The 24,750-nt window shown below is 49.5% G+C and overlaps 1 protein-coding gene across 2 annotated transcripts in view; it reads left to right on the forward strand.

Moving 5' to 3' along the window:
- CAMTA2 (calmodulin binding transcription activator 2) overlaps nucleotides 1-19,877 on the forward strand; it is a 109,266-nt gene extending 89,389 nt beyond the window's left edge. The window contains exons 13-24 of one of the 2 annotated variants that reach the window (XM_073583679.1): nucleotides 1,611-1,786; nucleotides 1,866-1,944; nucleotides 3,066-3,342; nucleotides 3,417-3,697; nucleotides 3,855-4,039; nucleotides 8,074-8,229; nucleotides 8,315-8,534; nucleotides 8,764-8,835; nucleotides 11,838-11,858; nucleotides 12,757-12,932; nucleotides 17,911-17,985; nucleotides 18,068-19,877. In XM_073583679.1, the coding sequence (XP_073439780.1) occupies nucleotides 1,611-1,786; nucleotides 1,866-1,944; nucleotides 3,066-3,342; nucleotides 3,417-3,697; nucleotides 3,855-4,039; nucleotides 8,074-8,229; nucleotides 8,315-8,534; nucleotides 8,764-8,835; nucleotides 11,838-11,858; nucleotides 12,757-12,932; nucleotides 17,911-17,985; nucleotides 18,068-18,131 (1,782 nt within the window). In that variant the 3' untranslated portion in view covers nucleotides 18,132-19,877. The remainder of the gene's footprint in view (nucleotides 1-1,610; nucleotides 1,787-1,865; nucleotides 1,945-3,065; nucleotides 3,343-3,416; nucleotides 3,698-3,854; nucleotides 4,040-8,073; nucleotides 8,230-8,314; nucleotides 8,535-8,763; nucleotides 8,836-11,837; nucleotides 11,859-12,756; nucleotides 12,933-17,910; nucleotides 17,986-18,067) is intronic. The other variant, XM_073583680.1, reaches the window with a different exon arrangement.
- The last annotated feature ends 4,873 nt before the right edge of the window (nucleotides 19,878-24,750 follow it).

Below are 24,750 nucleotides of genomic sequence, written 5' to 3' on the forward strand. Positions count from 1 at the left end.
CATCAGACGTCACCGGAGATTTACTGAGTGGATTATTCGCTTCTTGAGTTACACATAATATTTTCCACCACGTCTGTTCCCTGCAGGGGGTGCGGGGCGGCGGTGTGTCCTCTCTGGAGGGTCCGAGGCTTTTACAGTCACCCCCTAAAGACTCACCTATTCTGCTCCAGCTGTTTCCACCAGATGCTGTCTCTTTTGTGTGATATCACTGGATTCACTCGGAGCTATTAGATTCAGTCACTGTGATAACACGAAATCCAATAGATTCTTTCTTTGTGATAACACTGGATCCACCATAGACTGTCCCTGTGATGACACTTTATCCACCAGATCCGGTGTCTGTGATCACACTGGATCCATTAGAGCTGGTCTCGGTTATCACACTGGATCTATAAAAGCTGGTCTCTTTGATATCACGCTGGGATCCACCATATCTGGTCTCTGTGGTCACACAGGATCCCTCTGATCCTTTCTCTGGGATCATACTGGACCCGCCAGATCCTGTCTCTGCAATCACACTGGATCTACCAGATCCTGTCACTGCAGTCACATTGTATCCACCAGATCCTGCCCCTGCGGTCACACTGGACCCTCCAGATCCTGTCCCTACAGTTACACTGGACCCTCCAGATCCTGTCCCTGCAGTCACACTGGATCCACCAGATCCTGTCCCTGCAGTCACACTGGATCCACCAGATCCTGTCCCTGCAGTCACACTGGATCCACCAGATCCTGTCCCTGCAGTCACACTGGATCCACCAGATCCTGTCCCTGCAGTCACACTGGATCCACCAGATCCTGTCCCTGCAGTCACACTGGATCCACCAGATCCTGTCCCTGCAGTCGCACTGGATCCACCAGATCCTGTCCCTGCAGTCGCACTGGATCCACCAGATCCTGTCCCTGCAGTCACACTGGATCCACCAGATCCTGTCCCTGCAGTCACACTGGATCCACCAGATCCTGTCCCTGCGGTCACACTGGATCCACCAGATCCTGTCCCTGCGGTCACACTGGATCCACCAGATCCTGCCCCTGCGGTCACACTGGATCCACCAGATCCTGCCCCTGCGGTCACACTGGATCCACCAGATCCTGCCCCTGCGGTCACACTGGACCCTCCAGATCCTGTCCCTGCAATCACATTGACCTGCCAGATCCTGTCCCTGCGGTCACACTGGATCCACCAGATCCTGTCCCTGCGGTCACACTGGATCCACCAGATCCTGCCCCTGCGGTCACACTGGATCCACCAGATCCTGCCCCTGCGGTCACACTGGATCCACCAGATCCTGCCCCTGCGGTCACACTGGATCCACCAGATCCTGCCCCTGCGGTCACACTGGACCCTCCAGATCCTGTCCCTGCAATCACATTGACCTGCCAGATCCTGTCCCTGCGGTCACACTGGATCCACCAGATCTTATCTCTATGATCACACTGGACCCTCCAGATCCTTTCTCTATGGTCACACTGGACCCTCCAGATCCTGTCCCTGCGGTCACACTGGATCCGCCAGATCTTGTCTGTGATCACTCTGGATCCTCTCCTCTGGTGGCCGTTTCATGTTTGTGGCAGCTTGTCATTCCTTCCCTCCTCTGCTCTTTCAGGTGTCCGATACCTTTGAAGCACGCCTGGTTGCGGTCTGTGAGAAGATGATGGCGCAGAGCTGCTGGGTGACGTCAGATTTCCTGGCACACGAGATGAGCTTCCGCGGGATGACTCTGCTGCACCTGGCTGCAGCGCAGGGCTATGCCCGTCTTATTGAGACCCTGATCCAGTGGCGGTGAGTGTGAGAGCATCCATGTGGCGTAGTCAGGGACCCTCAGCGGCACAGACCTGTGGACATGTCATTTCATCCTCAGGAGCATCCACTCTCAGAGCCTGACTGTGGAGTTTGAGGTGGACCCTCTGAACGTCGATCACTTCTCCTGCACGCCGCTGGTGAGTACCGACACTGTGCCTGCAGCGCCGCTGGCGAGTACCTACACTGTGCCTGCAGCGCCGCTGGCGAGTACCTACACTGTGCCTGCAGCGCCGCTGGCGAGTACCTACACTGTGCCTGCAGCGCCGCTGGCGAGTACCTACACTGTGCCTGCAGCGCCGCTGGCGAGTACCTACACTGTGCCTGCAGCGCCGCTGGCGAGTACCTACACTGTGCCTGCAGCGCCGCTGGCGAGTACCTACACTGTGCCTGCAGCGCCGCTGGCGAGTACCTACACTGTGCCTGCAGCGCCGCTGGCGAGTACCTACACTGTGCCTGCAGCGCCACTGGCGAGTACCTACACTGTGCCTGCAGCGCCGCTGGCGAGTACCTACACTGTGCCTGCAGCCCCACTGGCGAGTACCTACACTGTGCCTGCAGCGCCGCTGGCGAGTACCTACACTGTGCCTGCAGCACCACTGGCGAGTACCTACACTGTGCCTGCAGCACCGCTGGCGAGTACCTACACTGTGCCTGCAGCGCCGCTGGCGAGTACCTACACTGTGCCTGCAGCGCCGCTGGCGAGTACCTACACTGTGCCTGCAGCGCCGCTGGCGAGTACCTACACTGTGCCTGCAGCGCCGCTGGCGAGTACCTACACTGTGCCTGCAGCGCCGCTGGCGAGTACCTACACTGTGCCTGCAGCGCCGCTGGCGAGTACCTACACTGTGCCTGCAGCGCCGCTGGCGAGTACCTACACTGTGCCTGCAGCGCCTCTGGCGAGTACCTACACTGTGCCTGCAGCGCCACTGGCGAGTACCTACACTGTGCCTGCAGCGCCGCTGGCGAGTACCTACACTGTGCCTGCAGCGCCGCTGGCGAGTACCTACACTGTGCCTGCAGCGCCGCTGGCGAGTACCTACACTGTGCCTGCAGCGCCGCTGGCGAGTACCTACACTGTGCCTGCAGCGCCGCTGGCGAGTACCTACACTGTGCCTGCAGCGCCGCTGGCGCAGTTATCCCAAGCACATCCTATGGTGGGACGTAGTGACTCCTCACCGGCCGCTCTCCTTCTGGTGGTGCCTCTGGCCCCCGTCTTGTCCCTGTGCTTTGTCCTGATCGGTTGTCCTGTCTCCTTTAGATGTGGGCCTGCGCTCTTGGACACACGGAGGCGGCCACTCTTCTCTACCGTTGGGACTGCAGAGCCCTCTCCATACCGGACTCTCTGGGACGACTTCCTCTGTGTGTCGCTCGATCTCGAGGGCACGTGAAGCTGGCGTCTACCCTCGAAGAGATGCAGAGGCAGGAGATGGCACAAGGAAACTTCACCGATCTACAGCAGTCCAGCTGGCACTCCCTGGTGGGGAGTCAGGACATCAGTCGGGGGCTTTCTCCCCTCTCCACCAGCGCAGACACCGGTAATGGGACTGGCCGGACCTGTGTCGTTTGATCAGGTGGTGTAACCTGAAGGTGATTGATTTCTTTTCCACAGGTCTCAGCAGCCTTCCATCGCCCTCTGAGGTATCGGACGGGTCTGTGTCGGTAACCTCGGCGTATTCCAGCAGCTCCGCCCTACGTGGCTCACCTGACTGCAGCCCAGAAAGCAGCCAAGACGCCCCGATGGTGCCATCCCCTAATTCTGGGTTGCTCGGAGCTGCTTCCTGGCAGCTGGAGGACCCGGCTGAACAAGTCCCCTACTTTGGCTCCTCCGGGGTAGCTGGAGCTGATCTCCTGGAATATCAGGAGGACACGGAGAACCAGGACTACCTGCAGGTAACGTGTCTCTTCCCTCGTCCAGCACTGCTGCTGCGCTCTCCTCGTCCCTGGAGTTTAGTTCTGTCTCTCCGTTCTCTGCATGTCCGCTGCACCCTTTTCTTTCTGATGCTCCTTCACATCCTTCCTCTGTCGTCCTCACTTTGCTTCGTCCCAGGTTGATATGGTTACCCTCGCAGAACAGATCATAGAAGCCACCCCAGACCGCATCAAGCAGGACGACTTCACAGCATCCGACTCTGCCGTCCTCCGAGAAAGGTCCCCAAATCTCAGCAAGACTATGGCGTGGCTGGCCAGTTACCTGGACACTGCCGACCAGATGCCGGGGCTGCCGCCACACGGGTCAGTGAGCCTGGATATGGTGCGTGTGTACAGGCCGTGGAGTAGCAGAGCTGGGAGTGTGTGTACAGGCCATAGAGTGACAGTGCTGGAAGTGTGTGTACAGGCCATGGAGTAGCAGAGCTGGGAGTGTGTGTACAGGCCATAGAGTGACAGTGCTGGAAGTGTGTGTACAGGCCATGGAGTAGCAGAGCTGGGAGTGTGTGTACAGGCCATAGAGTGACAGTGCTGGAAGTGTGTGTACAGGCCGTGGAGTAGCAGAGCTGGGAGTGTGTGTACAGGCCATGAAGTAGCAGAGCTGGGAGTGTGTGTACAGGCCATAGAGTGACAGTGCTGGAAGTGTGTGTACAGGCCATGGAGTAGCAGAGCTGGGAGTGTGTGTACAGGCCATAGAGTGACAGTGCTGGGAGTGTGTGTACAGGCCATGGAGTAGCAGAGCTGGGAGTGTGTGTACAGGCCATAGAGTGACAGTGCTGGAAGTGTGTGTACAGGCCATAGAGTGACAGTGCTGTGAGTGTGTGTACAGGCCGTGGATTAGCAAAGCTGTGAGTGTGTGTACAGGCCATGGATTAGCAGAACTGGGAGTGTATGTACAGGCCGTGGAGTAGCAGAGCTGGGAGTGTGTGTACAGTCTGTGGCGTAGCAGAGCTGGGAGTGTGTATACTGGCCGTGGAGTAGCAGAGCTGGGAGTGCGTATACAGTCTGTGGAGTAGCAGAGCTGGGAGTGTGTGTACAGGCCATAGAGTGACAGTGCTGGAAGTGTGTGTACAGGCCACAGAGTGACAGTGCTGTGAGTGTGTGTACAGGCCGTGGATTAGCAAAGCTGTGAGTGTGTGTACAGGCCATGGATTAGCAGAACTGGGAGTGTATGTACAGGTCGTGGAGTAGCAGAGCTGGGAGTGTGTATACTGGCCGTGGAGTAGCAGAGCTGGGAGTGCGTATACAGTCTGTGGAGTAGCAGAGCTGGGAGTGTGTGTACAGGCCATAGAGTGACAGTGCTGGAAGTGTGTGTACAGGCCACAGAGTGACAGTGCTGTGAGTGTGTGTACAGGCCATGGATTAGCAGAACTGGGAGTGTATGTACAGGTCGTGGAGTAGCAGAGCTGGGAGTGTGTGTACAGGCCATGGAGTAGCAGAGCTGGAAATGTGTATACTGGCCGTGGAGTAGCAGACCTGGGTGTGTATACAGTCTGTGGAATAGCAGAGCTGGGAGTGTATACTGGCCATGAAGTAGCAGAGCTGGGAGTGTGTGTACAGGCCATGGAGTAGCAGAGCTGGGAGTGTGTGTACAGGCCGTGGAGTAGCAGAGCTGGGAGTGTGTGTACAGGCCGTGGAGTAGCAGAGCTGGGAGTGTGTGTACAGGCCATGGAGTAGCAGAGCCGGAAATGTGTATACTGGCCGTGGAGTAGCAGAGCTGGGAGTGTGTGTACAGGCCATGGAGTAGCAGAGCTGGGAGTGTGTGTACAGGCTATGGAGTAGCAGAGCTGGGAGTGTGTGTACAGGCCATAGAGTGACAGTGCTGTGAGTGTGTATACAGTCTGTGGAGTAGCAGAGCTGGGAGTGTGTATACTGGCCATGGAGTAGCAGAGCTGGGAGTGTGTATACAGTCTGGAGTAGCAGAGCTGGGAGTGTGTGTACAGGCCATAGTGACAGTGCTGTGAGTGTGTGTACAGGCCATGGAGTAGCAGGGCTGGGAGTGTGTACAGGCCATGGAGTAGCAGAGCTGGGAGTGTGTATACTGGCCATGGAGTAGCAGAGCTGGGAGTGTGTATACAGTCTGTGGAGTAGCAGGGCTGGGAGTGTGTGTACAGGCCATAGAGTGACAGTGCTGTGAGTGTGTGTACAGGCCATGGAGTAGCAGAGCTGGGAGTGTGTGTACAGGTCATGGAGTAGCAGAGCTGGGAGTGTGTATACTGGCCATGGAGTAGCAGAGCTGGGAGTGTGTATACAGTCTGTGGAGTAGGAGAGCTGGGAGTGTGTGTACAGGCCATAGAGTGACAGTGCTGTGAGTGTGTGTACAGGCCATGGAGTAGCAGAGCTGGGAGTGTGTGTACAGGCCATAGAGTGACAGTGCTGTGAGTGTGTGTACAGGCCATGGAGTAGCAGAGCTGGGACTGTGTATACTGGCCATGAAGTAGCAGAGCTGGGAGTGTGTGTACAGGCCATAATGACAGTGCTGTGAGTGTGTGTACAGGCCATGGAGTAGCAGAGCTGGGAGTGTGTGTACAGGCCATGGAGTAGCAGAGCTGGGAGTGTGTATACTGGCCATGGAGTAGCAGAGCTGGGAGTGTGTATACAGTCTGTGGAGTAGCAGGGCTGGGAGTGTGTGTACAGGCCATAGAGTGACAGTGCTGTGCGTGTGTGTACAGGCCATGGAGTAGCAGAGCTGGGAGTGTGTGTACAGGCCATAGAGTGACAGTGCTGTGAGTGTGTGTACAGGCCATGGAGTAGCAGAGCTGGGACTGTGTATACTGGCCATGAAGTAGCAGAGCTGGGAGTGTATGTACTGGCCATAGAGTGACAGTGCTGTGAGTGTGTGTACAGGCCATGGAGTAGCAGTGCTGGGAGTGTGTATACTGGCCGTGGAGTAGCAGAGCTGGGAGTGTGTATACTCGCCGTGGAGAAGCAGAGTTGGGAGTGTGTATACTGGCCGTGGAGTAGCAGAGCTGGGAGTGTGTGTACATGCCATAGAGTGACAGTGCTGGGAGTGTCTGTACCGGCCATGGAGTAGCAGTGCTGGGAGTGTGTATACTGGCCGTGGAGTAGCAGAGCTGGGAGTGTGTGTACAGGCCATAGAGTGACAGTGCTGAGAGTGTGTATACTGGCCGTGGAGTAGCAGGGCTGGGAGTGTGTGTACAGGCCATAATGACAGTGCTGTGAGTGTGTGTACAGGCCATGGAGTAGCAGAGCTGGGAGTGTGTGTACAGGCCATGGAGTAGCAGAGCTGGGAGTGTGTATACTGGCCATGGAGTAGCAGAGCTGGGAGTGTGTATACAGTCTGTGGAGTAGGAGAGCTGGGAGTGTGTGTACAGGCCATAGAGTGACAGTGCTGTGAGTGTGTGTACAGGCCATGGAGTAGCAGAGCTGGGAGTGTGTGTACAGGCCATAGAGTGACAGTGCTGTGAGTGTGTGTACAGGCCATGGAGTAGCAGAGCTGGGACTGTGTATACTGGCCATGAAGTAGCAGAGCTGGGAGTGTATGTACTGGCCATAGAGTGACAGTGCTGTGAGTGTATGTACAGGCCATGGAGTAGCAGTGCTGTGAGTGTGTATACTGGCCGTGGAGTAGCAGAGCTGGGAGTGTGTATACTGGCTGTGGAGAAGCAGAGTTGGGAGTGTGTATACTGGCCGTGGAGTAGCAGAGCTGGGAGTGTATGTACATGCCATAGAGTGACAGTGCTGTGCGTGTGTGTACCGGCCATGGAGTAGCAGTGCTGGGAGTGTGTATACTGGCCGTGGAGTAGCAGAGCTGGGAGTGTGTGTACAGGCCATAGAGTGACAGTGCTGAGAGTGTGTGTACAGGCCGTGGAGTAGCAGAGCTAGGAGTGTGTATAATGGCCGTGGAGTAGCAGAGTTTGGAGTACGTATGTACAGTCTGTGGAGTAGCAGAACTGGGAGTGTGTGTACAGGCCATAGAGTGACAGTGCTCGGAATGTGTGTACAGGCCATGGAGTAGCAGAGTTTGGAGTGCGTATATACAGTCCGTGGAGTAGCAGAGCTGGGAGAGTGTGTATACAGGCCGTGGAGTAGCAGAGTTTGGAGTATGTATACATACCGTGGAGTAGCAGAGCTGGGAGTGCGTGTGTATAGGCTGTGGAGTAGCAGAGCTGGGAGTGCGTGTGTATAGGCCGTGGAGTAGCAGAGCTGGGAGTGCGTGTGTATAGGCCGTGGAGTAGCAGAGCTGGGAGTGCGTGTTTATAGGCCGTGGAGTAGCAGAGCTGGGAGTGCGTGTGTATAGGCTGTGGAGTTGCAGTGTGTTCAGGCCTAGACATGGTCTAGTGTCTGGTTTGCTGACATACTCCATCGTGTGCACACAGTGAGGGGATGCGTGCCGCTCGAGCTTTGGCCCGCTTTGCTCAGATGAGCCCAGGAGAGGATGGCAGTAACCTGGCGGCAGAGATCGGAGGGTATGGACAGCGCGTCAAGCGAGTGAACAGGAGATCCATGGAGGGGTTACGTGTGAAGGTGACGAGGTATGAAGCATGTAGTCCCTGACACGTGTGCAGCTGAGACCTCGGAGGTCTTTGTTTTTCACCATTACCGCCGTCTTGTTTCCAGGTCTGATGCACCGCCGTCCCCAACGACGCCACCTCCTCTGGGTGAGATCTCCTTCGACAGGTTTGACCCTCCTGGTGCCGCACGATGGTCCGAGTTCCTCAGTGCCTCAAGCAGTGGACGCATGGAAAGTGAGTTTGCTCTGCTGACCCTCTCTGACCACGAGCAGCGTGAACTGTATGAGGCGGCTCGAGTCATCCAGACGGCCTTCCGCAAGTACAAGGTGAGAACTCTGGTTACTTAGTGCGCCGCAACCCGTTTACATAGACCCCTCATATTTGTACGCCCCCTTGTCATATAGCAGAGCTGGATGAGCCCTATCACATGCATGCAGCTGCTGTTAGGAGGCATAAGGGTGGGGGTGATTTATAAAGGGCCAGATCACCTCTTCATCCGCACCTGTCCTGTTACACGTAGAGATCTCCCATTAAACATTTGTATTTTGCATCCAGGGACGACGACTAAAGGAACAGCAGGACCTGGCGGCCGCCGTCATTCAGCGCTGCTACCGCAAATACAAGCAGGTGAGAGCGTGCGGGGGACACAACCCAATGCAGATGGGAGGTTCCTGCTGCCTGTGGGTGATGGGATGATGGCACCGGAGGTTTTATTGCTGCACCGTGCTGAGAATGATGGAGATGTTTGATGGTTCATGCTCTTGTGACACAGTCATCAGGCGGTGATGGTGTACAGCAACATACAGCTCGGAAATATCTTATGTCCATGACACTGGGTGAGATCGGTAGGGAAGACCGTGTCTCTGATTGGAATATTGCCCTGAACATGACTTTGGTGAGATTGGAAGAGAAGAATGCGGAACTGATTGGGATGTTGCCCTGATCCTGGTTCTCTGTAAGATCGGTAGGGAAGGACACACCATTGAATAGCATGTGGGCCTGACCCTGGTTCCTGGTGATGTCAGTAGAGAAGGACCAACCACTGATTAGGATGTTGGCCTGACCCTGGTTCTCTGTAAGATCGGTAGGGAAGCACCACCCACTGATTAGGATGTGGGCCTGACCCTGGTTCCTGGTGATATCAGTAGAGAAGGACCAACCATTGATTAGGATGTTGGCCTGACACTGGTTCCTGGTGATATCAGTAGAGAAGGACCAACCACTGATTAGGATGTTGGCCTGACCCTGGTTCTCTGTAAGATCGGTAGGGAAGCACCACCCACTGATTAGGATGTGGGCCTGACCCTGGTTCCTGGTGATATCAGTAGAGAAGGACCAACCATTGATTAGGATGTTGGCCTGACCCTGGTTCCTGGTGATATCAGTAGAGAAGGACCAACCATTGATTAGGATGTTGGCCTGACCCTGGTTCCTGGTGATATCAGTAGAGAAGGACCAACCATTGATTAGGATGTTGGCCTGACCCTGGTTCTCTGTAAGATCGGTAGGGAAGCACCACCCACTGATTAGGATGTGGGCCTGACCCTGGTTCCTGGTGATATCAGTAGAGAAGGACCAACCATTGATTAGGATGTTGGCCTGACCCTGGTTCCTGGTGATATCAGTAGAGAAGGACCAACCATTGATTAGGATGTTGGCCTGACACTGGTTCCTGGTGATATCAGTAGAGAAGGACCAACCACTGATTAGGATGTTGGCCTGACACTGGTTCCTGGTGATATCAGTAGAGAAGGACCAACCACTGATTAGTAGTGTTGAGCATTCCGATACCGCAAGTATCGGGTATCGGCCGATACTTGCTGTATCGGAATTCCGATACCGACTTCCGATATTTTTTCAATATCGGAATTCGGCATCGGAATCGGAAGTTCAGTTGATTGACGGCCTGACGTCATCATGATGCGCGGTGTGTGCGCATCATGATGCGCCGTCATTTCGGGCCTTCCGGGGGTCTCTGCCGGCCTGCCGGGGGGCTGTGCCGGCCTGCCGGGGGGCTGTGTGGACTGCCCGGGGTCTCTGCCGGCCTGCCGGGGGGCTGTGCCGGCCTGCCGGTGGTCTGTGCACCCTGTGGGGGTCTGTACCGGCCTGCCGGGGGGCTGTGCTGATGTCCGGGGGTCTGTGCAAGCATCGTCCGATGGGACTACAAGTCCCATCGGGCGATGCCTGCTACCATGACAGTGATTGACACATTAGCCAATGATGGGACAGTAGTAGTCCCATCATCCGGCTAATGTGTTAAATGTTAAAAAAAAAAAAAAAAAAATACTACATACATACTACATGCATGCTACATACATACTACATATATACTACATGCATGCTACATACATACTACATGCTACATACATACTACATATATACTACATACATACTACATACATGCTACATGCATGCTACATGCTACATACATACTACATGCATGCTACATACATACTACATACATGCTACATACATACTGCATGCTACATACATACTACATACATACTACATACATACTACATGCATGCTACATACATACTACATGCTACATACATACCACATACATACTACATGCATGCTACATGCATGCTACATACATACTACATGCTACATACATACCACATACATACTACATACATGCTACATATATACTACATGCATGCTACATACATACTGCATACTACATACATGCTACATATATACTACATGCATGCTACATACATACTACATACATACTACATACATACAATACATACATAGACATACAGTACATATAACATAGAGTAACATACTTACCAATACTTGTCACATTGTTCCCCGAAGCCATTGTCTTTCCGGAATAAATATTAACATAACAAACCACAAAAATACTCACCCACGATCCGAAGCAGTCCACGAGTGTGTCCCACGACGATCTTGGGTAGAGAACTGCAGCATCAGATGATGCTGCCGTTCTCTACGGGCTGCAGGAATCCAATGACGGAAGGTAGGTATCCTTCCGCACTGTATTCCTCCGCCACTTAAAAAAAAAAAAAGTCCCTAGTCTCACTTTATGCCAGGACCAAGCACTGATTAGGATGTTGGCCTGACTCTGGTTCCCGGTGATATCAGTAGAGATGGACCAACCACTGATTAGGATGTTGACCTGACCCTGGTTCCCGGTGATATCAGTAGAGAAGGACCAACCACTGATTAGGATGTTGACCTGACACTGGTTCCTGGTGATATCAGTAGAGAAGGACCAACCACTGATTAGGATGTTGACCTGACCCTGGTTCCTGGTGATATCCGTTAGAGAAGGACCAAGCACTGATTAGGCTGTTGGCCTGACCCTGGTTCCCGGTGATATCAGTAGAGAACTACCAACCACTGATTAGGATGATGACCTTGACCATGTTTCCTGGTGAGATTGGTAAGATGGCTCTATCAATGATGTGACACCTGACTGCCTTCCTGGTCATCGACAGCACAGCAGTGATGGGGTGACATAGAACGTTCGGCCACTAATCCTAGTATATGACATTTGATAGATGTGGGTAGACCACACATGTCACATACACATCACATGACGATCGCCCGGGGGTTTACCTGCTCTTTTCTCACTAATCCAAGCCTTCTTCTCTTACAAGCTGACATGGATCGCTCTGAAGGTAAAGTGCTCCCACATTTCAGTCTTGATCCTGCTGCATAGGACACAATTGTTGTTTCTAGCGTAGTCAAACATGCAGTGGTCCCCTGGAGTGGCTAGATCCAAAGCCGGTCCTCAATATTCCCAACTCCCAGCCTTCTAATTGTAGAGGATATTATACAGCTGAGTCGCTATTAAGTGGTCGGGAACGTTATGGGGTAGGGTCGCCATCTAGTGGTCTCGAATGTTATGAGGTAGTGTTGCCATCAAGTAGTTTGGAACATTATGAGGTAGAGTGGGTAGCCAACTAGTGGCCTGGAACATTAAGTCGGGTTTCCATCAAGTGTTCGGGAACGTTATGAGGTGAGATAGCCATCTAGTGGCCTAGAACGTTATGCTTTAGGCTATGTGCACACACTGCGGAATCACCTGCGGGTTTTTCCTCGCGGAACCGCAGGTAAAACCGTAGGTAAAGTGACTGCGGTTTGGCCTGCGGTTCTGCCCTGCGGTTTCACACCTCTACTATGTTAAAGGTGTGAAACCGCAGCGGAATCCGCAGAAAAAATTGACATGCTGCGGTTTATAAACCGCAGCAAAACCGTGCGGAAAAAACCGCAGCGTGAGCACTGCGGTTTTGAAAACCCATAGGGTGACATGGTACTGTACCATGTCTGCGGAACTGCTGCGGTTCCGCAGGGCCAAAACCGCAGCGGAACCACAGCAAAAACCGCAGCGTGTGCATATAGCCTTAGGGGTGCCATCCAGTGGTTTGGAACATTGAGGTAGGATCGCCATCTAGTGGTTGGGAACGTTATGAGGAAGGGTTGCCATCATTGACCATCACAGCAATCTGGCAGGAAGGTGACCCTCTTTTTATAGACCAGTGCGTGGCCATTAATCCCAGTACCTTTCTTTCCCAGTATGCTCTGTACAAGAAGATGACGCAGGCGGCCATCCTGATCCAGTCCAAGTTCCGTAGTTACTACGAGCAGAAGCGTTTCCAGCAGAGCCGCCGGGCAGCTGTGCTGATCCAGCAATGTTACCGCAGCTACCGGGAGGGGGCCCGCAGCGGCCCAGCTCTGCAGCATCGCATCAAGTGAGTGATGGACTTTGGGTTATCACTGTCCATATTTATATGCAGTCATGGCCAAAAGTGTTTGCAGCCTTAGAACGGTCCAGAAAATGAAGTATTTCTCCCAGAACATTGTCACAGTTACACGCATTGTTAGACACAGGTTTACTTCCTTCGTGTGTTTTAGGACAACACAAAAAAAAAATCTGAGGGGGAAAAAAAGGCAAATTAAACAGAATTTCGCACAAAACCCCCAAAATGGGCCGGACAAAATTGTTGACACCTTTCTAGAATTGTGGGTAAACATCTTTGTTTCCAGAATGTGATGCTCGTTCACACTCACCTGTGGCAAGTAACAGGTGTGGGCAATATGGAAATCACACCTGAAACCAGATAAAGAGGGGAGAAGGTGACTCAATCTTTGCATTGTGTGTCCACACTAAGCATGGAGAACAGAAAGAGGAGAAGAGAACTGTCTGAGGACTTGAGAAGTAACATTGATGAAGAATATCAACAAGCTCAAGGTTAGAACTCCATCTCCTGAGATCTTGATGTTCCTTTGTCCATGATGCCCAACATAATCCAGAAGTTTACAACCCATGGCACTGTAGATAATCTCCCTGGACGGCAGAGAAATATTGATGGAAGGTTGTAACGCAGGATAGTCCAGATATGGTGGCTAAGCCCCAATCAAGGTCCAAAGAAATGCAATCAGTCCTGCAGGCTCCGGGGGCATCCGTGTCAGCGTCAACTCTCTGTCCACATGTGACTGAAATTAAGCGTTATGGCAGGAGACCCCGGAGGACCCCACTGCTGACACAGACATAAAAAGCTAGACTGCAGTTTCCAAAATGTACGCGAGTCATCCAAAATCCTTCTGGGAATGCGTCTAGTAGAGAGATGAGACCAAGATAGAGCTTTTTGGTAAAACACATCATTTTACTGTTTCAGTGCCTACAGTCAAATATAGTGGAGGGTCACATGTTTTGGGGTTGTTTTGCAGCCTCTGGCACTGGATGCCTTCATTTTCTGAGACAATTTTAAGGGTGCCAACACTTTAAGCCATAGCTGTATAACACCTGAGCTGCCGTGTGCCTCGCAGTGATGAGTGATGGACGCCCAGTTATCACTCTCCATATTATATACAGTATATCCCTTGTGCATGCCTCGCACTGATGAGTGATGGACTCCCGGTAATCACTCTCCATATTATATACAGTATATCCCCTGTGCATGCCTCGCACTGATGAGTGATGGATGCCCGGTTATCACTCTCCATATTATATACAGTATATCCCCTGTGCATGCCTCGCACTCATGAGTGATGGACGCCCGGTAATCACTCTCCATATTATATACAGTATATCCCCTGTGCGTGCCTCGCACTGATGAGTGATGGACACCCAGTTATCACTCTCCATATTATATACAGTATATCCCCTGTGCGTGCCTTGCACTGATGAGTGATGGACTCCCGGTAATCACTCTCCATATTATATACAGTATATCCCCTGTGCATGCCTCGCACTGATGAGTGATGGATGCCCGGTTATCACTCTCCATATTATATACAGTATATCCCCTGTGCATGCCTCGCACTCATGAGTGATGGACGCCCGGTAATCACTCTCCATATTATATACAGTATATCCCCTGTGCGTGCCTCGCACTGATGAGTGATGAACGCCCAGTTATCACACTCCATATTATATACAGTATATCCCCTGTGCGTGCTTTGCACTGATGAGTGATGGATGCCCGGTAATGACTCTCCATATTATATACAGTATATCCCCTGTGCATGCCTCGCACTGATGAGTGATGGATGCCCGGTTATCACTCTCCATATTATATACAGTATATCCCCTGTGCATGCCTCGCACTCATGAGTGATGGACGCCCGGTAATCACTCTCCATATTATATACAGTATATCCCCTGTGCGTGCCTCGCACTGATGAGTGATGGACGCCCAGTTATCACTCTCCATATTATATACAGTATATCCCCTGTGCGTGCCTTGCACTGATGAGTGATGGATGCCCGGTAATCACTCTCCATATTATATACAGTATATCCCCTGTGCATGCCTCGCACTCATGAGTGATGGACTCCCAGTTATCACTCTCCATATTATATACAGTATATCCCCTGTGCGTGCCTTGCACTGATGAGTGATGGATGCCCGGTAATCACTCTCCATATTATATACAGTATATCCCCTGTGCATGCCTCGCACTCATGAGTGATGGATGCCCAGTTATCACTCTCCATATTATATACAGTATATCCCCTGTGCATGCCTCGCACTCATGAGTGATGGACGCCCGGTAATCACTCTCCATATTATATACAGTATATCTCCTGTGCGTGCCTCGCACTGATGAATGATGGATGCCGGGTAATCACTCTCCATATTATATACAGTATATCCCCTGTTCATGCCTCGCACTGATGAGTGATGGACGCCCGGTAATCACTCTCCATATTATATACAGTATATCCCCTGTGCATGCCTCGCACTCATGAGTGATGGACGCCCGGTAATCACTCTCCATATTATATACAGTATATCCCCTGTGCATGCCTCGCACTCATGAGTGATGGACTCCCAGTTATCACTCTCCATATTATATACAGTATATCCCCTGTGCGTGCCTTGCACTGATGAGTGATGGATGCCCGGTAATCACTCTCCATATTATATACAGTATATCCCCTGTGCATGCCTCGCACTCATGAGTGATGGATGCCCAGTTATCACTCTCCATATTATATACAGTATATCCCCTGTGCGTGCCTCGCACTGATGAATGATGGATGCCGGGTAATCACTCTCCATATTATATACAGTATATCCCCTGTTCATGCCTCGCACTGATGAGTGATGGACGCCCGGTAATCACTCTCCATATTATATACAGTATATCCCCTGTGCATGCCTCGCACTCATGAGTGATGGACGCCCGGTAATCACTCTCCATATTATATACAGTATATCCCCTGTGCGTGCCTCGCACTGATGAATGATGGATACCCGGTAATCACTCTCCATATTATATACAGTATATCCCCTGTTCATGCCTCGCACTGATGAGTGATGGACGCCCGGTAATCACTCTCCATATTATATACAGTATATCCCCTGTGCATGCCTCGCACTGATGAGTGATGGACGCCCGGTAATCACTCTCCATATTATATACAGTATATCCCCTGTGCATGCCTCGCACTGATGAGTGATGGACGCCCGGTAATCACTCTCCATATTATATACAGTATATCCCCTGTGCATGCCTCGCACTCATGAGTGATGGACGCCCGGTAATCACTCTCCATATTATATACAGTATATCCCCTGTGCATGCCTCGCACTGATGAGTGATGGACGCCCGGTTGTTGAGGTAGGGCTAAATTAACCCTTCACAGTTGATCCAATGATTTCCAAATTAATTCACATGGCGTTGCTAACAACTGGGAATGACCACACGGAGACGGGGGTCTCTGTACGGGAGGATCCAGGCAGATCACTGAGCCCCTTTATTATGTCACCTTTTTATAGTATTTTGCATAATTATGCAAAGTACTCAGCTACCAATAGCATCGCCGTAATACATTCACTTTATAACCAAATAGTGTTGCAAGAAAATCGGAATATGTCCCTAGCTGCGTGACGTAGAAAATAGAACAATAGCACATTCTTTTAGGGTCTCATATCTTGTACAAGCTGGAACAGTCTGGTTTCATAACAGCTGAGAACTTTCACCTAATTACAAAATATATCTTGTAAACAACAAAATGGCGTCGCAAGCACAAAAATGGATCCTGGAGAACATGATGTCCCGTAAATCTGAATACTGTACTTCACCCGGTGATCACTCTCCATATTACATGCAGTATATCCGCTGTGCATGCCTTGCACTGATGAGTGATGGACGCCCGGTGATCACTCTCCATATTATATACAGTATATCCCCTGTGCATGCCTTGCACTGATGAGTGATGGACGCCCGGTGATCACTCTCCATATTATATGCAGTATATCCCCTGTGCATGCCTTGCACTGATGAGTGATGGTCGCCCGGTGATCACTCTCCATATTGTATACAGTATATCCTCTGTTCATGCCTTGCACTGATGAGTGATGGACGCCCGGTAATCACTCTCCATATTATATACAGTATATCCCCTGTGCATGCCTTGCACTGATGAGTGATGGACGCCCGGTGATCACTCTCCATATTATATGCAGTATATCCCCTGTGCATGCCTTGCACTGATGAGTGATGGATGCCCGGCGATCACTCTCCATATTATATGTATTATATGCAGTATATCCCCTGTGCATGCCTTGCACTGATGAGTGATGGATGCCCGGTGATCACTCTCCATATTATATGTATTATATGCAGTATATCCTCTGTTCATGCCTTGCACTGATGAGTGGTGGACGCCCGGTGATCACTCTCCATATTATATGCAGTATATCCCCTGTTCATGCCTTGCACTGATGAGTGATGGATGCCCGGTGATCACTCTCCATATTATATGCAGTATATCCCCTGTTCATGCCTTGCACTGATGAGTGATGGATGCCCGGTGATCACTCTCCATATTATATGCAGTATATCCCCTGTGCATGCCTTGCACTGATGAGTGGTGGACGCCCGGTGATCACTCTCCATATTATATGCAGTATATCCCCTGTGCATGCCTTGCACTGATGAGTGATGGATGCCCGGTGATCACTCTCCATATTATATGCAGTATATCCCCTGTGCATGCCTCGCACTGATGAGTGGTGGACGCCCGGTGATCACTCTCCATATTATATGCAGTATATCCCCTGTGCATGCCTTGCACTGATGAGTGGTGGACGCCCAGTGATCACTCTCCATATTATGTGCAGTATATCCCCTGTGCATGCCTTGCACTGATGAGTGGTGGACGCCGCTCTCAGCTCTGTGACGCGGGGGTCCTCACCCTTCTCCTGTCTTTCCTAGGGGCTCTTTTCTCACCAAGAAGCAGGATCAGGCCGCCCGCAAGATCATGCGCTTCCTCCGCCGCTGCCGTCACAGGTACAGGGAGGGTTTGGGGGCCGCTGCTGTGAGTATTGGGGGGGGAATCTCATACCTGACGCACTTATGTGATCCCTCACAGGATGAAGGAAATGAAGCAGGCGCAGGACCTGGACTGTCTACCGAAGAGGGGACTGACCAATTAACCCCTCTGTCCTGCTGGATCACGGACCGTCAGAGGCAGCGCGGGAGCGGGCGGGCCTGTGCCATACCATGCGCTGCCTACGTGTGCGAGCCGGGGTGAAGGGTGGTATCACTCATACCTCTTATGAGCTGCTGGGTGCGGCGCCCCTGTGTGCAGCCGCCGGGTGCGCAGGCGCTTGTATATTTTTGCCCTTGTACATATGTGTCCATATATCTGCACGTTCCTGCCGCCCTGCGTGTTTGTGACTGCTGGGGGGCCGCTCACCGGTGCATGTGGCTGTACGTGTTGGTGTGTGTATATCCGCACACACATCTATACATATATATATAGGGCTGTGTGTATATATATATATATCTGTACATTGTGGCCTCAGGCAGCTGGATTATTTATTTCACTGGCGTCATTTCATGCACTTTGATACTCGGATATTATAAGATTGTGATGTTTTTCTCTTTTTTACGGTTATTTCAGACAATTTTTCATGTTTTTTTTGTCATTGTGTTTTTGTAAGGCTTTTTCAGTACTTGTATTTTTGGCGGCTCTGACATCACGATGTCCTGCGGAGGGAGACGACGCACAGATCCGGGGTCTCCGCAGACGTTCGCTGGCTGACGCCACCGCTTTCGTCATGGAGGGTCTATTGCACTATTTTTCTTTGTCCTCTTGCTGCCGGCGGCTGTCAGGTCGGACGCTGCCGGAACGGGCACTTAGCGCTTTACGTCTGCTTGTTTCACACTGCTGTACAGATTGGGGGAGACGAGACAATTATTAAAATATATCAAAAACATTACAGGATAAAGAACGATCAGAAGCGGAAGCGTCCCCGGACCCTCGTGGTGCGGCCTCCTGTTTTGCTTCATGTTTATGGGGTTTTGGACATTAGTTTTCATTTCTGTCCTTTAGCCGTATTCAAAAACAACAGAATTTTTTTTTTTTTCTATTAGTTTAATTTTTTTCCACAAGTTAAATTTTTATTTTTTATACTTTTTATTTTACTTTTTTCTTTTTTTTTTTTTTTACTATTTTCTATAATTTTTTTTTTTTAGATTATTTATTTTTTTTTAAGATAGAAAATCTGAGAAAAAAAAATTATTTCTAAATACAGAGGAGCGACGTACAAATGCACAAAACTCTCCCTGTCCAGGAAACATTAGATACCAATGCTGTGACGTAGAGAATCCTTCCCGATACACCACAGATTACAGGAAATTTAAAAGATTTATGAAAAATTCAGTATTTTTAATATCTGAAGAAATGTTGATTTTCCTCCTTGCCTCAGAGTTTTCTCCCGGAGATCGGTCTCTTTTTTTTTTTTTTTACCCTATTTTGTGTTCATTATTAACCCCTTTAAATAAGTTTCCCATCCTCCTTAGCTGAGGACTGTAGAAATAAAAAAAATAAAAATAAATAAATATTAAAATATTTAACACTACAGATTGTGAACTGGAGAAATTATATTTAAGGAATAAAGCTATTTTTCGGAGCGAACCTTGTGGGGGGAGGGGGATTTGCATGGAAATAAAATGTACATAATGTAATATAGAAATTTTCTGATATTCCAGAATTTATTGCCTGCTTCACATGCAAACCTTTTGAAAATGCAAAGAATTGCTCAGTGGATTTTGATCCAGAATTTCCGGCTTTGTTCTGAGTATTTTTTATTGTTTTTATTTTATTGTTTCTTTTTATTTAATTTTATTTGCATGACTTTGTACCCATTTACATTAAAATGCTGAATTGGCCGGAATGAAGGCGCTTGTGGTTATTCTATCACCTGGAACGGTGATTAATACAAGGAGGAGCTATCCCAGAATGCACTGTGTCCTGTAGGTGATGTCACGCCATTATCAGCCAATCATCTCTGCCCTCCCTGTGGGAAGGAGAGAATGGCTAAGGAAATCAATTACACTGGTCAACAGCATTTTTGGTGCCAAAGATATTTCATCGAATTTAGGGTATTTTTGGGGTGCTGATTCTGAATATGTCATCAGTTTTGCCAGATTGGCTCAAGTTTTTGAGATTTTTGGTATCTTATTTATAGCACTTGTTGGTAAATGCGACGCATCATCTCATTAATTTCTTTGGATTAGTACTTGAACTGAGCAGTTCTCAATATAGTTTTGTGTTAATTAGTGTTCTAAAAGTTTGTTCATAGCTTGATTTTTGCACTAACTTTATGTTGTTGTCTGTTTTCCAGTGAAAAGCATGAACTCATCAAGAAGAAGTTGTCTTAACGATCCAGACTCATTCTGTTACATTTGTGGTGAATACACACTGCCAAAACATAGAAGAAACATAACAGACTTCGTAAAAAAAGTGTATTTTGCCTATTTTGGGGTTATGCTTGGGGACCAAGACAAGTTTTGGGCACCACACATAGTGTGCAAAGCATGTATCGAATTATTACGAAAATGGAGCAAAGGACAAAGAAAAAGCTTCAAATTTGGTGTTCCAATGGTGTGGAGAGAGCCAAAAAATCATCATGATGACTGTTATTTATGGTAAACACAGGTACAGGCACATCTTCACAATGAGGGACAGGCCTTCTTGCAGATTCCATGTTACTCCCATTTTCGTTTCTTATGCTTATTGAATCCTTGCACTTGCACTGCACAGAAATAACAGTCATCATGATGATTTTTTGGCTCTCTCCACACCATTGGAACACCAAATTTGAAGCTTTTTCTTTGTCCTTTGCTCCATTTTCGTAATAATTCGATACATGCTTTGCACACTATGTGTGGTGCCCAAAACTTGTCTTGGTCCCCAAGCATAACCCCAAAATAGGCAAAATACACTTTTTTTACGAAGTCTGTTATGTTTCTTCTATGTTTTGGCAGTGTATATTCACCACAAATGTAACAGAATGAGTCTGGATCGTTAAGACAACTTCTTCATGATGAGTTCATGCTTTTCACTGGAAAACAGACAACAACATAAAGTTAGTGCAAAAATCAAGCTATGAACAAACTTTTAGAACACTAATTAACACAAAACTATATTGAGAACTGCTCAGTTCAAGTACTAATCCAAAGAAATTAATGAGATGATGCGTCGCATTTACCAACAAGTGCTATAAATAAGATACCAAAAATCTCAAAAACTTGAGCCAATCTGGCAAAACTGATGACATATTCAGAATCAGCACCCCAAAAATACCCCAAATTCATTAAAATATTTTGGACACCAGAAAAAAAATTTTTTTTCGTTGACCTGTGTTATTAACCTTACATAAGCTAGTTCAAATGTGGTGTGGCAAGATGGCGTCCACATACTGGTACTACACCCTGGAATCCTTGGAATGTGAGGTGGATGCACTGAAGACCATATATGGAATAGACCCAGCGCGGACCTAACAGACTGATGCAATGGCTGAAGCTGTGCAACGCCATCCTCCTGCCAACTACATGATCTCCTGTTTGTACTAATAAAGTCCATTGTGTTGCCAACTTTTGCCAAGAGAGGCGCACACATCTGACATTGAGTCAGATGTTTTTCTTCTAAGCGTGCACTTGGCTCACATTTATTAGATCAGGAGCAGACAATCACTAAGATCTCACCTTTGGAGATCACCCCAACATTCTTGGTGCAACAACTTGGCGCCACCTAGGAGGTATGCTCACCAGACATCGACACCTGGCTTGGATCGAGGGGGTTTGACTCGGAGACTGATCACCTCCATGAGAACACGGTAAGTCTGCTGATTTCCTTGTGAATCTGTAGTACTTACTTGTGTCACTCAAGCCAGTCTTTGTAGTTCCGTACTTGTGTTTGTGTCGCCCGGCACGGAAGGGTGCGGGATACGTCCCTCGGGTGGCCTTAAAGAACCCACGGCTACTAGCTGTGAGGAACGCCAACCGTGGTAGATTTCCTGTAACCTGTTGTATGTACGTGTCTTGAGAGTGTCATCAGTGTTCTGGGCTATCTGCGTTCTGCCTGTGTAGTAGCAAGCACGGAGGAGAGGCGGTGATCTGCGGTACGCTGAGCGCAAGGTTCCGTGTGCTCCCAGATTCTCGATACGGTTCCGAGGCACAGCGTGGATAAACCTCGAGGGCGCAAGAAACGGGCAGGCACCTCTTCGAACCCTAGTGCTGCGCACAAGGTCTGAGGCAGAAATCCCAGTTACAGAGGACTCTCAGGTTTTTGTGTTTATCCGTCTGATTATGTGTGCGTCTGAGAGTGTTAATTATGCAAATTATTATTTCTTCAGAGATGAAGAAGACTAGAACTCTAGTGCCACCTATTGGAAGGAGCAATCCTAGAAGTCAATGTTGACTCTTTAACGAGCCTCGTTACATGACTTAGGATAAAAGCCAAGCCAGAATCTCAATTTGCAGACACTGTGTTTGTTTTGGGATACTGCCCCTCGTCAGTGCAAAGTGAGAGATCTGAGAGTGTTGTCTCTCTTCCGGGGTTACCCGTCCCGCCTGCGACAGCAAGCGAGGAAAGTGGAGGTAGTCTTTGGACTGGTGAGCGCAGGCTTTTGTGCTCCCAGATTCTCAATGCGTTTCAGAGCGCGGAAGCACAGCGTGGTCAAAGCATAAGGGTGCAAGAAGACAGGCACTGACACGTGTCTGAACCTCTGCACTGTGCACAGATCTAGGTTGGGATCTGCGGTGTTTGTCTAAAGGCAGCGAGATAATGGAAAAGCTTCTAGGCTGTGTGCGCATGTTGCGGATTTGCCTTTGTAAAATTCTGTGCGGATTCTGTGATGTGATGTAATTTCTGTGGCCAACCTCTTCTTTTACATCCTTCATTGAAGGCCAAAATATCATTACATACCATGTTCAAATACAATGTTTACACACACAAAACAAATATATTAGTGAATACACTCACTGGCCACTTTATTAGGTACACCATGCTAGTAAGGGGTTGGACCCCCTTTTGCCTTCAGAACTGCCTCAATTCTTCGTGGCAGAGATTCAACAAGGTGCTGGAAGCATTCCTCAGAGATTTTGGACCATATTGACATGATGGCATCACACAGTTGGCGCAGATTTGTCGGCTGCACATCCCTGATGCGAATCTCCCGTTCCACCACATCCCAAAGATGCTCTATTGGATTGAGATCTGGTGACTGAGGAGGCCATTTGAGTACAGTGAACTCATTGTCATGTTCAAGAAACCAATCTGAGATGATTCGAGCTTTATGACATGGCGCATTATCCTGCTGAAAGTAGCCATCAGATGTTGGGTACATTGTGGTCATAAAGGGATGGACATGGTCAGCAACAATACTCAGGTAGGCTGTGGCGTTGCAACGATGCTCAATTGGTACCAAGGGGCCCAAAGAGTGCCAAGAAAAAATTCCCCACACCATGACACCACCACCACCAGCCTGAACCGTTGATACAAGGCAGGATGGATCCATGCTTTCATGTTGTTTACGCCAAATTCTGACCCTACCATCCGAATGTCGCAGCAGAAATCGAGACTCATCAGACCAGGCAACGTTTTTCCAATCTCCTACTGTCCAATTTCGATGAGCTTGTGCAAATTGTAGCCTCAGTTTCCTGTTCTTAGCTGAGAGGAGTGGTACCCAGTGTGGTCTTCTGCTGCTGTAGCCCATCTGCCTCAAAGTTTGACGCACTGTGCGTTCAGCGATGCTCTTCTGCCTACCTTGGTTGTAACGGGTGGCAATTTGAGTCACTGTTGCCTTTCTATCAGCTCGAACCAGTCTGCCCATTCTCCTCTGACCTCTGGCATCAACAAGGCATTTCCGGCCACAGAACTGCCGCTCACTGGATTTTTTTTCTTTTTCGGACCATTCTCTGTAAACCCTAGAGATGGTTGTGCGTGAAAATCCCAGTAGATCAGCAGTTTCTGAAATACTCAGACCAGCCCTTCTGGCACCAACAATCATGCCACGTTCAAAGGCACTCAAATCACCTTTCTTCCCCATACTGATGCTCGGTTTGAACTGCAGGAGATTGTCTTGACCATGTCTACATGCCTAAATGCACTGAGTTGCCGCCATGTGATTGGCAGATTAGAAATTAAGTCTTAACACACAGTTGGACAGGTGTACCTAATAAAGTGGCCAGTGAGTGTATATACACTGCTCAAAAAAATAAAGGGAACACTCCAATAACACATCCTAGATCTGAATTAATGACATATTGTCATTGAATACTTTGTTCTGTACAGAGTTGAATGTGCTGAAAACAAAATCACACAAAAATAATCGATGGAAATCAAATTTTTTGAACCAATGGAGGCCTGGATTTGGAGAGACCCCCAAAATTAAAGTGGAAACAAGTCAAAATGATGCTCAGTATTGTGTGTGTGACCTCCATGTGCCTGTATGACCTCCCTACAATGCCTGGGCATGCTCCTGATGAGGCGGCGGATGGTCTCCTGAGGAATCTCCTCCCAAACCTGGTCTAAAGCATCCGTCAACTCCTGGACAGTCTGTGGTGCAACGTGGCGTTGGTGGATGGAGCGAGACATGATGTCCCAGATGTGCTCAGTCGGATTCAGGTCTGGGGAACGGGCGGGCCAGTCCATAGCTTCAATGCCTTCCTCTTGCAGGAACTGCAGACACACTCCAGCCACATGAGGTCTGGCATTGTCCTGGATTAGGAGGAACCCAGGGCCAACCGCACCAGCATATGGTC

This window comes from Dendrobates tinctorius, unplaced genomic scaffold (assembly GCF_039654945.1).
Source record: "Dendrobates tinctorius isolate UK_male_01 unplaced genomic scaffold, ASM3965494v1 ptg000080l, whole genome shotgun sequence".
Taxonomy (NCBI): domain Eukaryota; kingdom Metazoa; phylum Chordata; class Amphibia; order Anura; family Dendrobatidae; genus Dendrobates; species Dendrobates tinctorius.